Genomic DNA, 15,313 nt, shown 5'->3' with positions numbered 1-15,313 from the left:
TTCTCCTAAGTTTGGTGAGCATCTTTGTGAATATTACTTTGACTCCTTCATCAGGTAAACTACCTATCTTCATTTCATTAAGGTTATTTTCTGAGGTTTAATCTTGTACTTTTGTTTGGAATATATTCCTCTGTTTTCCTCATTTTGCTTGATTCTCTCCATATGTTTCTAAGTATTAGATGAAACAGCCATCTTTCTCAGTTCTAAAGGAGTTGCACTTTGTGGGAGATGAACATTATTGTTCAAACTTGCCCAGCTCTTTGTTGTCTCTAAACCTTTGTGATTATCCAAGCAGCCTATTTTAATAGCTCCCAGTTGTTGAGGGTGTGCCAAGGCCTGTCAGTGTCCGGTGGGTAAAATCTCAGTACCTAGATTCAGGCTGATTGGAAGCCAGACACTCAGGGAACAGCTTTTAAAGTATACAGATATGTACAGTCCTGTGGGGCCACAAGCATAAGCCCTGCTGGCCACCAGAACAGGTGGTCTGGAGGCCCCCTGGCCTATGTTCTCCGAGAGCACCTCTGTAGCTTCTAGATGTGTGCCACACCTGAAGCTTGCCCCTACGGCTGCAGCTGGACAAGCAAATAGGTCTCTTTTACGGAGAGACTCAGGATGTGTTCCAGTGTGCTGCCTGCAGTGCCCTGGGGGCGGTCGCCTACCAAGAACTGTCTCTGTTACAGCTCCATGGGACCCGGGAATGTGAGGCCCCCTGGCCACCAGAGCCAGTCATTCAAGGGGGTGTCCCGTGGTGGCAGCCACAAAAACTAGGACACCTGATGGAAGAACTAGGGCGCCAGACCTGTGTAAGAGCTCCCGTCTGTGAGATGCTGGCACTCTGGAGCATGGCAGAGGGAGAGTGTGAAGACAGAGTCCACCTCCCAAGGTCTCTGGGAGAGTTTACAGTCAACCCTTAGATGTGCATCTACTTAGAAGCCTGCTACTCTGCCTGCAGCATTGAGGGTAGTTTATAGGCCTCTTTCTCCAAAAGACTGAACTCCCGGCTCTGTTGCCTCTTACCCCGCCCTGGGGGTGGTGGCTGTTAGAGAACTCTTTCTCCATTGGCTACAGGCCTAGGGGACCGATGAGCATAAAGCCCAATTGACCACCAGACCCAGGTGATGTAGAAGTGGTCCCCGGCAGCAGCTGCAAAAGTTGGATGCCAGAAAGGTGGACGCTCTTTCCTGGGCAATCCCAGTGAGCTGCAGGGAGGCAGCGGGAGAGTGCGAGGGTGGTGTACCCTGACCTCTGTTCCGGGAGCATCCCATAGCCTCTAGACGTGTGCCAGACTGAAGCCTGTCCTTTCTCGGAGGGAGGTATGTTTCAGTCTGTTGTCTGTGCAGTGACCTTGGGCAGTATTCTGCCAACCGTGTCTGATCGACACAGTCCTATGGGACCCAAGAACAAGCCCTCTGGCCTCCAGCGCCAGACTTCTGAGGGGTGCTCCTCGGTGCGGCTGCAAACACCAGGACACCAGATGTGTACAAAAGCTCCTCTCTGCGAGATACTATTATCGTGGAGTGTGGCAGAGGGCAGCATAGAGATGGTGCCTGCCAGTGCCTCTGTCCCTGGAGAACATGCCGGGAGGCCTGGCCCCTCGGACCAACACTTTAAGATCAGCAAATGGATCTCTGACATAAAGTCTGGGCACTTTTCAAACAGCTGCTTCTCCCCTGGCCCTGGGGTGGCAAGTGGATGTGAGTCCCTTAGGCATTTCTCAGGTTGCTGGAGCGCTCTGAGTCTCGTGGTCACCTGCCCCATTGCTTTTCAAAGCCAGATGTTTTGGGGGTTTGTTCCTCAGATGCAGCTCTTAACAACTGGGGTGCTTGTGGGGTAGAACCCTTTGCTCCTCAGGGAGAAGTCTGGGTTTGTGAGTTCCCTCCCAGTTGTGGGTCACTGCACTGGGGGCGGAGATTATGGTGAAGCCCAGACTTCAGCCTGTCCTACCCACCGTGATGCGGCCCCTGTCCGCGGATGCGAGGCAGCTGCTCGGCGGGTTTTCAGAGGAACTGGTCCCAGAAGAAGCTGTAGCTGGGCCGTATCCATGGCGGAGTCGGGCCAGAATCTGGGTTTTGGTGGCTGTAATGGGGCTTTGTAGGAAATGGTAACTAATAGTTCTGGGACATGGGCTTGGTGGCTTAGTCTTCAGGTTTCTGCTGTAACTTTTCTGTGAGATTTTTTTCTGTTTTGAAATTTCAAAAGTGTTCATACTTTTTTTTTTTTAAAGATTTTATTTATTTGAGAGAGAGAAAGAGAGAAAGCACACAAACAGGGGGAGGGGCAGAGGGAAAGGGAGAAGCAGGCTCCCCGCTGAGCAGGGAGCCTGACGCAGGGCTCAATCCCAGGACCCCAGGATCATGACCTGAGCTAAGTCAGACACCCAACTGACTGAGCCACTCAGGCGTCCCCTGTTCATAACCTTTGATACAGTGATTTCATTCCTAGCAATCTGTCCTAATGAAATAACCAGAAACCTAATCTAAGATTATAAAGCTTACACACTTTTGTAATATAAACTCTGTAAATAACCTAGTATCTATAAGGAACATGGCCAACTTAGGTATAGTTTCTATTTTGCAGCTATTAAAAATATTGTTTTGAACAGTTTTTATTGCTTCAGGAAAATTCTTGTGGCACATTGCAGGAGAAAGTAAGATGCATCATGCTGCATAGTCTCTCATTTATCCAGCGTCTCTGGAGTTCTCTCTCTGATGACTTCCAAGGAAACACCTAACTATCAACAGGACCGTCTGCTGGGTTCTCTGGGTGGTTTTCTTCTTTATGTACATGCTATTTTTCAGATTTTCCAGAATGAGCATATTTAATTTTTACAATCCGAAGAAAGGGTTTAAAAAACCCCACACAATCCCCGTCTCCCAGGAAACTTTCAGAGGCTTCAAAGGGTTAGAACACTTGTGGTCCTCTGAGCATATGGCAGTCCTAGGGTTTATCTGTTATTCTCATTTGCTCCATTTACTTTTCTTTTTTTTTTTTTAAGTGAGAGACTCTATTTTTTCTGATTTCAGAATGGATTGCTTGCATTTTTCTGAAAACCTCAAAGAGTCAGAAAGGAAAAGTCTGCCGCCTCATTCCCAGACAGCTGGTTTCGGCTCAGGATCCGTGTGTTTTGTCCACATTGCCTTACATTCTGTCAGTGTCGACCTGTGTGGATGTCTGCACGGCTGTCTTTCCTCAGGGGTTGTATGTCTGTGATTCATGCTTTCTGGAGCACTTTGTGGGCAGTTCGGATTGGTACACTTGAAGGCAAGGGGGCCAGAACAGGCCCTGAGAGTAGAGATTCTGGTTCAGTAGTGAGGATACCTGATGTGAACTTCTGTACGTGGTTCAGATTTCTCGTGGCGTCCCAGGCTCCCACCTGAACACCTAGAGGCCCGAGGGAAATCAGGTGCAGGGGAGACTTTCTAGGGTGCCATGTCAGTTCTGTGCAGTGCAGGAATGTGAACTTTGAGTCGGGAAACCTTGTGATTGTCTCAGCCGCATGAGTGAGCGACTGGATTTAGCTCGACCATGAGAACACGTTTCCCACCTTCCTTGGAGGTGTTATGAGTGTCCGTGAAGGGTCACATTGTGAACTAGGGGCTCTTGGCAGTGCACGTCATTATGAATAAAAATTTAGCATCTGTCTAGAGGGAAAAACAACTGCAGCTTGAAAGCAAAGGTTTCTGTCCTGGGATGAGATGTTTTCTCCCCCAGCGGTGCTGGCTGCATAGAGTCCGTCTCCCCTGGACGATTAGCTTGAGGCCAAGAGGGTTCAGGTCAAGAAATAATGTGTTCACTTTCAAAGCTCGCTGGGGAAGAGAATTCAGAAGATGACACTCACTTCCTGGGCTGGAGAGACCAATGTCAAATCATTTTGTTTGCTTTTTATTAACATAATAAGAGTTTATTCCACTCCTTGGAAATGTGGTTCAGTAATGAAAAGTTCTCAATCCCTGAAAGTTCTCTTTTTACGAAGATAAAGGAGAAGAAAACAAGGTGAGGAAAGATAAGAGGGAAAAAGAATTTGTATATTGACTTAGGGTGTCTTCCGGGATGAGGAATACTTAGGGTACTTAGGAATTGGACATTAGAGGCAGAACGGGGGGCCGGCATACAGGTACGGCTCTAGAGGGTGCTGGGGAACAGAAAGTGATTCACAGAAAGTGTTTCCGCACATTGGGAAGGACATATGCAGGTTACCTGGTGTTACATTATGGTCTCAATGCCAGCATGTAAGACACTAGAGGAAAATCCTGGATGCTTGTTGGACAGGCCCTTTAGTCATTAAGGTCATTTGCTCTGAGGCAATCCTACAACTCTCCAGGCAACACTTTCTTGGGGAATTAGCCAGTGGTTCTCAAGGTGTGATTCCTGGACTGGCAGGTTCCACATCACCTGGGAACTTGTTAGAAATGAAATATTTCAAGCCCTACCCACAGGTCTCCTGCATTTGAGCCTCTGGGGGTGGGCGGGCGCTCTGGCTGATTTTGACAGAGGCCACAATCTGGGCTCAAGACGTGGAGTGCCCTCCAGACTGTGTCAAATGGGAAACCCTGAAGCTTGCACTGAGTACCTTATCTTCCTAGAAGTTGGAAAAACGGCTAAGTAGGTTGATACTTTCAATAAAAACCATGCATATTGAATATTTTTTCAAGTTTTTATTTAAATTCCAGTTAGTTCACATATAGTAAAATATTAGTTTCAGGTGTAGAATTTAGTGATTCATATTAAATATTTTTGTGCATTTAGGGATTGGCTACGAGCTCAGCCTTATTATGTAATTTTAAGTTGAACTTTCAGACCACTGTGATCTTTACAGCTGCTACAAAAACCACAGCATACTAATTTCTGCTATGAATGAGTTTTCTCCAGCAGCGAAACCTGTTACCACCTATCCTAGCAGCTATTTCTTTTCATGCAAGGACTAAAAGGGGGCATTTCCACCATATTTGGTTCATACTTGCACCAGAGCTTTCATTCGTTCATTTATATTTTTTCAAAATGCGGTCTCCATTTTACCCGTTTCCAGAGAATACTTGTTCTTCAGCCCTTGAGGACTTTGCTCCTTACGTGGGCTTTGGTGGAGGTTGTGGGGTTCTAAATCGGGGTGGGGTGTTCGGTCCTTCTATGCTTCCAGAGGGCGGTGCCTGACCACCTTGCCGTGAACGGAAAGGCTCACAGAGTAATGCAGTTTCACACAGAGCTTGGGAATACCTAGGCGTCCAAGACACTGGCTTCAGGAATGTCCCTGACGGCGGTGGCCTCTACTGTGTGAAGAACGAACTTCTTAACGGCCGTGTCCCCAGCGCGCCGGGCACGACCGTGATTCCTCTTCTTGTTCATCTTGAAAACGAGGACCCCAGAGGTGCATCAGAGTTTTCAAAAAACGTTTGATGGAGACATGAAAATAACTTGATGGCCTTCTTTTGGAAGACTTGTCTCAGATTTTAGCTAAACTGGATTTTTTAACAATCAGCACTTTTCAGGTGCCTTCGCAGCTTTGCCATGAGACCCTCTCCCCATGTGTGGTCACTTCGTGTACTTCTGCAAGATGCTACATAACGTCTGATTCCTGGACAGCCTCGTCACCTGCTGACCGGAGGGCTCCTCAGGACAGCACCGTATGCCCTAGGGCGGGCAATGTGGATTACTGGTCAGGGAGACCTGCACTCCCCACTGTGCACCCAGGTGTGTGCGCCTCGCACACAGGCAAACCCTGCTTCTCCACCTCCATCACAAGCAGCTCCATCTCCTCGGAATGTGCGGGGACAGGCCAGCTTTGGGAGTTTCCCCAACTATAAACTGGAACAGTCACTGAAAGCGTTGAGTTGACAAATGCCTGTAGAAAGCACATTTCTTCCGGGAATTATTGGTGCTCACGGCTACCACCATCACATCTGTGAGGACTGAGTGAGTGGGTCACGATACTACGCACTGTCTGTAATGTCAGAGGGAGAAAGCATGCATGGCGATTTTGCAAACCTGGGTACAGTTAGGAAGAGCTGTATAAGTATTTAGAAAACCTTTTCCAAAAGGACTTAAAAAGCAGTTTCTAGACCTAAGACACATCCATCTCCCATCAAATAACAACTATAATTTAGTTATTTGAAATGACCTACTACATGCTTGAGTTCTAGCCCATTTTCTCTTCTGTAAAATGGGGATAATGCTTCTTGCCTCATGGAGCATGTGTGACGATTAAGTGAAAAAATATGGCACATGACAGGCACTTGGTAAATATTAGAGGCACTCCGTTCTGAGGGGCAAGTTTCTGCTCGTCACTAACAGTGCTAATCTCTCCAGTATTTAGAACACAAGTGAAAAATATTAAATGCAAAGAAAAAGTTTTTATTCTTTGATATATAAAACCAAGAAAACCTTAATGTGTAATACAACATAGTTTTTTAAAGAGGAAAATGGCAGAAGTAAAGATATGGGTACAAAAATACACTCAAGCAGCTGTTCCAAGACATCCAGAACTCCTAAAGTTATGAACAACAGCATACACGTCTCAGAAGAGGCTTCCTTTTTTTTTTCTTTAAAAAATTATTCACATTTGCTTAACTTAAACTGGTAAGAAATGTAACTTTCCTTCTCGGTTACAGATCCAGTTAAGATATTCAATAACCAGCAATAACTTAGTAAAAGAACATTTCATTTGCGATAGTGACTAGCATTAGAGTTTTGGTTCTAGAAGACTTATTGGAGTAAAAAACCCAAAACACTTCTGACTGGGTGCAGAAAAGATGCTCATACGGTTCACTGGAGCCCATAAATTTGGGTGTATTTGGACTCTCACCCCAGACCTCAAAGGGAGAGCAGCTTTGGTCTTCCCTGCGCCGAGGAACAAAACCAACGGGACCCCGGCATACAAATAACAAAGTCAAATGTAGGCGAAGGACACAACTACTCAATAAAAACTATTTCCGCCCAATAAATAGTTTCCAACAGAAAAATAATTGGCTTTTACACATAATGCATTAATTCAGGAAAAATGAAGTTGTTGAGATACTGTTTTCCATTGGCTAGTGGTAGCCTGACAGCCATAAATCAGGACAGTTTCGCCACTGACCAGCAGGGGGTGCTGGACCACAGGAGAAGCAGCTTGTATACTCTCCCAGGAAAGGCATCCTAGAAAAAATATTTTTACCTGTATTTATATGAAAACTTTATTTGGTCAAAGTTAGTTCTCAAGTATAAGTGTAATATTTTCTCCTCGACATTGGATCCAAACAAAATGTGCTTCATATAAAATTGGATCAAACATGAATAAACCTTTAAAATTACTAAATATATAAATATTGCTGGAAGAGCAAAGGCAAGTGACAATTTAATCTGTTAAAACTCAAGTTCCACATGACTTGTTATCTGAAAACAGAGATGACAGAAACTCTACATCCAGGTGACTGGAGGTGTGTGGCAGGGCTAGCATCCTTTCTGCTGACAATATGCCAATATTTGCCCTCAGAGTCAGTCCACAGGAAAAGGCAGTAAACTTTGGCTTTTTGGGTCACAACAGTGTCGCGGAGCGTCCCCTTCCAGCCGGGCGGAGCCGGCCTTCGCCCTCAGACGCTGAAGTCGGGCCACCTCCGGCCACCTGCGCGCCTGACCCTGGTCCCCAACCACACTGCTCTTTTCCCAGGGGGAGCTCAACACCCCCCCCCCCTTCCCTGGCCCTGATTGATTCCCAACCGCTCTTTTTTCCCCGGGGGTGCTGGGGAGCTCAACAGCCCCCCGCAGTCTGAAATAATCCGAAGCTCACTGTCTGCGGCCCCACCTCGTGTAGGTTTGGGGGCCAATCTCTGCGTGCCGGCCACCGACCTTCCTCAGCGCTCCCGCCCACCAGCCAAGCACAGTAAAAACACGGATTTACTGTCTTTAGAAAGTAATTTTAAAGCTTCATTTATAAAAGTGTTGTAAAAACTTAGACTGCAATACTTCTGCGCTCGGTCAGGAGAGCGCCGGGCCCTGCACCTGGCTGCGTACAGACTGCATGTGTGTGCATTTTCCGTCTGCGGAGAAATTCTATAAAAATAGCGTGCGTATTTTCTATCCGTACGTTGGAATAAAGCAGGGGGTGTGGGAGAAGAGGACATGATAAATAACAACCAAGGGGGCAGTGGACGTTCCTGCCCTCGTTCGTCCCCCGGAATGCACCGTGAAAGCGTGTCCCCGGGGCGTCCGTGGGCCTACAGCGTGACGGCCGGGCCGTGCTCCTCCACGGCGCCCGGGGGCAGCGGCAGGGCCAGGCTCTGGCGCGGGTCTGCGCGCAGCGAGCTGAGCAGCCTGTGCGCGGGGCTGTCCCGCGCCGGCGCCGGGCCCGCGCCGTTCACCCGCACCTGGCTGCCTGGTGGCGGCGGCCTGGGCACGGGCCGCGGCTCCAGGACGCCCTCGAGCACCACGTCGGGCTCGTCGTCGCTGTCGGCGTCGTCGGGCTGCAGGTGCAGCAGCGCGGGGGCGGTGGGCAGGCTGTGGCGGCTGGCCGCGCTGTCCGAGGAGCGGCCCGAGCTGCCCGACGCGCGGCTACCGCGCACCACGTTGTTCCTCTGGTTGGCCGGCTTGACCGTGACGATGAGGTTGTGGCTGTTGGCGATCATCATGTCCGTGACCTGGTCCAGCGTCTTCCCGGCCACCTCGATGCCGTTCACCTCCAGGACCTCATCGTCCACGGCCAGCAGACCCGTGCTCTCTGCCAGGCCGCCCGGCACCATGCGCGAGATGAAGATGCCGGGCACCTTCTCCAGCCCCTGCGGGGCGACGCGCACACTCGTGCCGTCGCGGATGTAGAAGCCCAGCGGCTTCTGGCAGCCGTGCCTGTACAGCCTCACGCGGCGGTGCGTCTCGGGCAGGATGTCCACGTCGATGATGGACGACACGGGGCGGAAGTCGTGCGGCAGGCCGATGTGCAGGTGTGCGCGCCGGCGGGGGCCATCCTCGCGCAGCGCCAGCGCCTTCCTCCGGCGCGACAGCGAGCCAGCCCCGAAGCTGCAGTGCTCGGCCTCCTCTGAAACAGCACAGGGGACGGTCAGGACAGGTGGCACAGGTGTGGGAAAACACCGAAGGGCACCGCAACGCGAGCGAGCGGAGGCTGCCGTGCCTGGCAAAGTCTGCCTCTCTGCTGCTGACCTGTCAGCGGCTCCTCGGATGGGCCGGGGATCCCGCAAAACTCTGAGGCAGCGCGCACCACAAGGACATCACGTCTTTCAGCTAATTCCCTACGAGCCTCACCCACATGCCTAGGAGTTATTGGTTGGTTTCATCACACTTCACTTTTGGGAAATGTCAACCTCCAGGATGATATGCTGGAGTAACTTTCTGAGTTGTTTCCCTGACTCCACAAATAATCCTGGCATCCTTTGAGCTGGCCCCAATAGCTCAAGTCCAATTGCGTCCCTAAAGTTGGCAAAACCACCTGTAGGCAACCAACAAAATGACTGAAAGGTGAAGAGGCAGAAATAAGAAACTGCAATAAAGAGAATTAACAATAGATGGAAAGTTTAAAAGGGCCTGATTGGATCCTGGGAAGAGGGCAGAGCAGGGAGCTCCAGGAATCTCTCCCCACCTGGGCCACGACTGCACGGGCAGAATCTGTCTGATGGGACTATCTGGGGACCGCGGAGTCTGCTGCAGGCTTGCAACTGTCCAGGGGAAGTAGTCGGTTTGGTCTCTTCTAGCTCTTAACGCAGTCGCAGCTACCCAACCACGCGGCAGGCAGCTGTGCACCTGCTTCTGGAGCAGCCCGCAGACGCCAGGTGGGCAGAAAGGGCCCCGTCCTCCAAAGAGCAGGAGTCTATGCTCTCATCACTGACGGCTGCTTCTGATCACACAGGTGCAGACACAGAGGCTGGCGGCCCGTGCTGTCGCCCCTCCAGCTCCAGCTCGAGTGACTTCAAGGGCATCGAGAGGGCGAGCGCCCCCTTACCCCCTTTTGTTTTCCACTTTTCCCCTTTTGGGAGCCACACATTAGGACACTCAAAAACAGCTGCATACGTGGGAAATTAGGAAGGGACTGTGCGTGCCCAAGGAAAGGCTCAGAAAAGACCTGAGAAGAAACTCAGTTTACACCTCAGGCTGATCCTCGGCACAGAGACAGCCCGCAGCAATCACAAGTATGACGACAACAAAACAGCAAACCCTGGGGAAGGGGGAGAATCTGATTTCCAGAGTTACTCCATCATGAGATTCTGGTGGTTAGCCAGAAAATCACGAGGCACACACAGAAACAGGAGAGTCTGTCCACTGAAAGGAAAAAGAGAATTCAACAGAATTTGTCCCTAAAAAAGTCCCAAGGTCAGATCTACTAGACAGACTTCTTTAACACAAATGCCTTGAAACCGTGGGGTAAGGTGGTGGAGTAGGACGATCCTAGCACACCTCCTCCCAGGGACACACCAGGGCATCCATCACATAAAAAGCAACTCAACCTGTGAACAACCTGAGGCCAGCAGGACAGCTCTTCCACAGCCAAGGACAGAAAGAAAAAGCCACAGCAAGAAGGGCAGGAGGGGCAAAGACTGAGTCAGGAAACATATTCCTGGCAGATGACCCACAAGTGGGAGGGATATCACAGGGGCAGAGGTCCTCCCTGAGGACTGAGGGGCTCAAGCCCCATGGGCACCCCGAACACTAGGGATCTGCACCAGGAAGTAAGCCCCCATAATGTCTAGCTTCGAAAATCAGCAAGGCTTAACCCTGGGAGCTTTAAAAACCAGTGGGGCCTAACTCCAGGAGAGGAAGGGCTAGAGGAAAACGAGACTCTGCTCTTAAAGGGCTAGTGTACTATATCACTTGGCTCCAGAGGCAGCACAGAGACAGCAGATTGAAAATTGTCTGGAGTATATGTGAAGGAGATTTATTGACGATTTTTGGGCATGTGCTGGAAGGGCACATGCTTTTTTCTGGGAGTGGAAGTGCTGATGATGGGCACTTCTGTTCTTGTCCTCCTTCTGCCTAGCTGGCCAGGCACCACTTCTGGCATCTCCATCTAACCTGCTAGTACTGCTTCACCTGCCCTGGTAGGCACCCCTCCCAAGCAGCCCCCACCTACCACACCCAGGGGGCAGCCCCCAGCTGGAACTGACACCCCTCCAGAGGGACTCTTGCCCCAAGGAGGGGAGTCAGCTCCACCTACCACCATACTCCCAGCAGTCATGGCCCAGTCATAACAGGAAGGGGCATGCAGGCCACACAGGGGACAACCTTGAAGCACATGGTTCTGGTGACCAGAGGGGGCTGTGGCCCCAAAGGACACCTTTTATGGGAGGCTCCTACTTTCAAGACCAGAAGACATAGACATAAACACAGAATCAGACAAAACCTCAGAAAAAGACCTAAAGAAATGTAGATAAACAACCTACCTGATAAATAATTCAAAGTAATGGTCAAAAGATACTCACCAGACTTGAAAGAAGAGTGGATGAACTCTGAGAACTTCAAGAATGAGACAGAAAATACATAAAAAAAAATTTGAATACAATAACTAGAATGAAAATTACATCAGAGAAAATGAATAGCAGATTAGAGGATGCAGAGCGGATCAGTGGTCTGGAGGACAGACATGGAAAGCACCCATGCTGAGCAACAAAAAGAAAAAAGAATGGAAAGATGAGACTGGTTAAGGGACCTCTGGGACAACACTAAGTGTCTAACGTTCACAGTATGGGGTCTAAGAGGGAGAGGAGATAGGGAAAGGGACAGAAAACCTATTTGAAGAAATAGCAACTGAAAACTTCCCTAAGGAACAAGGTCCAGGAAGCACAGAGAGCCCCAAAGATGAACCCAAGGGGGCGCACACCAAGACATATAATAATTAAAATGGCAACATTAAAGAGAGAATCTTAAAAGCAGCAAGAGAAAAACTACCAGCTACATACAAAGGAAACCCCATTAAGCTGTCAGTCGATATTTCAGCAGAAATTTTGCCAGAAGGGAGTAACATGACATATTCAAAGTGCCGAAAGGAAAAAAACCTACACCAAGAATACTCTATCCAGCAAGGCTACCATTCAGAACTAAGTGGAGAGATAGAGTTTCCCAGACAAAGAAAAATTAAGAGCTCATAGGGAGGCAGTATAGTTTAGTGGTTAAGAGTTCATACCCACTAAGCTGGCATTATAAGAAATGTTAAAGGGACTTCCTTGAACAGAAGAGAGAAGGCCATAACTAGAAGTACAAAGATTATGAAAGGGAAAAATTTCACAAATAAAAGCTAACATATAGTAAAGATAGATCAATCACTTACAAAACTAGTCTGAATATTAAAAGACGAAGGTAGTAAAATCAATTATATCTATAAAAATTAAGGGACACACAAAAAAATATGTCATATCCATAAATTGTAGAGGGGAGAAGTAAAAAAGTATGCTTTCAGAGTGTATTTGAACTTAAGCAACCATCAACTTCACATAGACTGCTGTATATAAGATGTTATATATGAATCTCATGATAACCACAAACCAAAAACCTATAAGTAGATATGCAAAATATAAAGAGAAAGAAATCCAAGCATAATACTAAAGAAAGTCATCAAATCACAAGAGAGCAAGAGAAGAAGAAAGGAACAGAGAACTACAAAAAACAGAAAATAATGAACAAAACGGCAATAAGTACATAACCTATTGAAAACTAAATGCTCCAATCAAAAGACAGGTGAATGGATAAACAAGATCCATCTATATGCTGCCTATAAGAGGCTCACTTCAGCTCTAAAGACAGACAGATCAAAAATGAAGGGATGGAAAAACTTATATTGGACAGACTAGACTTTAAAACAAAGACTATAACAAGACAAAAAAGGCATTACATATGATAAAAGGATCACTCCAATAAGAGGATATAACAATCAAATATGTATGCAACCCAAAGCAACTAAATACATAAAGCAAATATTAACAAACCTAAAGGGAGAAACTGGCAGTAATACAGTAATAGTAGGGGACTTTAGCACTCCACTTGCATCAATGGATAGATCTTCCAGACAGAAAATCAATAAGGAAACAGTGGCTGTGAATGACACATTAGACCAGATGGACCTAACAGATACATGCAGAAAATTCCATCCCAAAGCAGCAGAATACAGATTCTTATCAACCACACATGGTGCATTCTCCAGGATAGATCACATTAGGTCATAAAACAAGTCTCAATAAATTTAAGAAGTTTCAAATCATATCGAGCATCTTTTCTTTTTTAAAAAGATTTATTTATTTGACACAGAGAGAGAGAGCCAGCGAGAGAGGGAACACAAGCAGGGGGAGTGGGAGAGGAAGAAGCAGGCTCCCAGCAGAGCAGGGAGCCCGATGTGGGGCTCAATCCCAGCACCCTGGGATCACGCCCTGAGCCGAAGGCAGACACTTAACGACTGAGCCACCCAGGCGCCCCCGTCTTTTCTGACCACAATGGCATTACTAGAAATCAAATGCAAGGAAATCTGGAACAAACCACAAACATGTGAAGGCTAAGTAACATGCTACAAACAAAGGGTCAACAAAGAAATCAAAGGGGAAATAAAAAAAGTTCTTGGAGACAAATGAAAATGGAAACAGTCGATCAAATTCTTTAGGATGCAGCAAAAGCAGTTCTAAGAGGGAAGTTTATAGATACAGGCCTTCCTCAAGAAACAAGAAAAGTCTTAAACAATCTAACCTTACACCTAAAAAAGACTGTAAAAAAAGCCCAAAGTTAGGACAAGGAAGGAAGTAATAAAGATCAGAGTGAAAATAAATGAAGTAGAGACCAAAATGTCAATAGAAAAGATCAATGAAACTAAGAGCTGGTTCTTTGATAAGACAAACAGAACTAAGAAACCTTTAGCCAGACTCATCAAGAAAAAGAGACTCAAGTAAATCAGAAATGAGAATTTAAAACTGACATCACAGAAATCCAATAATCCAATAAGAGATTGCTATGAAAAAATTATATACTGACAAATTGGACAATCTAGAAGAAATGGATGAATTCCTAGAAACATAACAATCTTCTAAGACAGAATCAAGAAGAAATAGAAAATCGGAACAGACTCATTACTAGTAATGAAACCGAACTGGTAATCAAAGTCCTGACAAACAATATAGTCCAGGGCCAGATGGCACAGGTGAATTCTACCAAACGTTTGAAGAAGAGTTAATACCTGTCCTTCACAAGTTCTTTCAAAAAACAGAAGAGGAAGGAAAACTTCAAAGTTCATTCTTCAGACCAGCATTACCCCGATACCAAAACCAAAGACACTACAAAAAAAGAAAATTAGAGACCAATGTGTCTGATGAACATAGATGTGAAAATCTTCAACACAATATTAGCAAACCAAATTCAACAATACATTAAAAGGATCAAGTTTCATTTCAGGGATACACGGGAGGTTCAGTATCTGCAAATCAATGTGATGATATTAACAAAATGAAGGGTGAAAATCATATGATCACCTGAATGGGTGCAGAAAAAGCATCTGACAAAATCCAACTTCTGCTTATGATAAAGACTCTCCACGAAGTGTGTGTAGAGGGAATAAACCTCAACATAACAAAGGCTATAGATGACAACTCACAGCTTACATTACACTTGATAGTGAAAAGTTGGAAACTCTTCCTCTAAGAAACAAGTCAAGGGTGTCCATTCAACTGGAAGTCCCAGATGGAGCAGTCAGATAAGAAAGGGACATCAAATAGTGAAGGAAGAAGTAAAACTGTCACGATTTGCAGATTACAAGATAATATATATAGAAAACCCTAAAGACTCCATCAAAAAACTATTAGAATAAATGAATTCAATAAAATTGCAAGATACAAAATCAATATGCAGGAATCCGTCATGTTTCTATACACTAATAACGAAGTAGCAGAAAGGGAAATTAAGAAAACAGTCCCATTTACACTTGCAACAAAAAAGAATAAAACACTTGGGAATAAACTTAGCCAAGAAGGTGAAATACCTGTACACTGAAAACTATAAGACAGTGATGAAAGAAATTGAAGAAGACAAAAATAAATGGAAAGATATTCCATGCTCATTGATGGGAAGAATTAATACTGTTAAAATGACCATACTACCTAAAGCAATCTACAGATTCAATGCAATTCCTCCAAAAATTCCAATGGCATTTTTCACAGAAATAGAACAACCCTAAAATTTGTATGGAACCACGAAAGACCCCAAATCTTGAGGAAGAAGAACAAAGCTGGCAGCATCACACGCCCTGATTTCAAACTAGATTACAAAGCTGAAGTAAACCAAACTGTATGGTGTTGGCATAAGAACAGACACATAGACCAATAAACCAGAGTAGAGAGCCAAGAAATAAACCCACACATATATGGTCAAC

General features: G+C 46.4%; 1 protein-coding gene across 1 annotated transcript in view; it reads right to left on the bottom strand.

Annotated features, from left to right (window-relative positions):
* Positions 1–6,324: 6,324 nt before the first annotated feature.
* Positions 6,325–15,313, bottom strand: part of PARD6G (par-6 family cell polarity regulator gamma) — a 91,395-nt gene continuing 82,406 nt past the window's right edge. The window contains exon 3 of the mRNA XM_040632387.1: positions 6,325–9,001. Within this exon, the coding sequence (XP_040488321.1) occupies positions 8,187–9,001 (815 nt within the window). The 3' untranslated portion in view covers positions 6,325–8,186. The remainder of the gene's footprint in view (positions 9,002–15,313) is intronic.

Source organism: Ursus maritimus, unplaced genomic scaffold (assembly GCF_017311325.1).
Source record: "Ursus maritimus isolate PB19 unplaced genomic scaffold, ASM1731132v1 scaffold_18, whole genome shotgun sequence".
Classification (NCBI taxonomy): Eukaryota; Metazoa; Chordata; class Mammalia; order Carnivora; family Ursidae; genus Ursus; species Ursus maritimus.
Note: the sequence above shows the minus strand (reverse complement) of the source record. Positions and strands in the feature narration are given on the sequence as shown.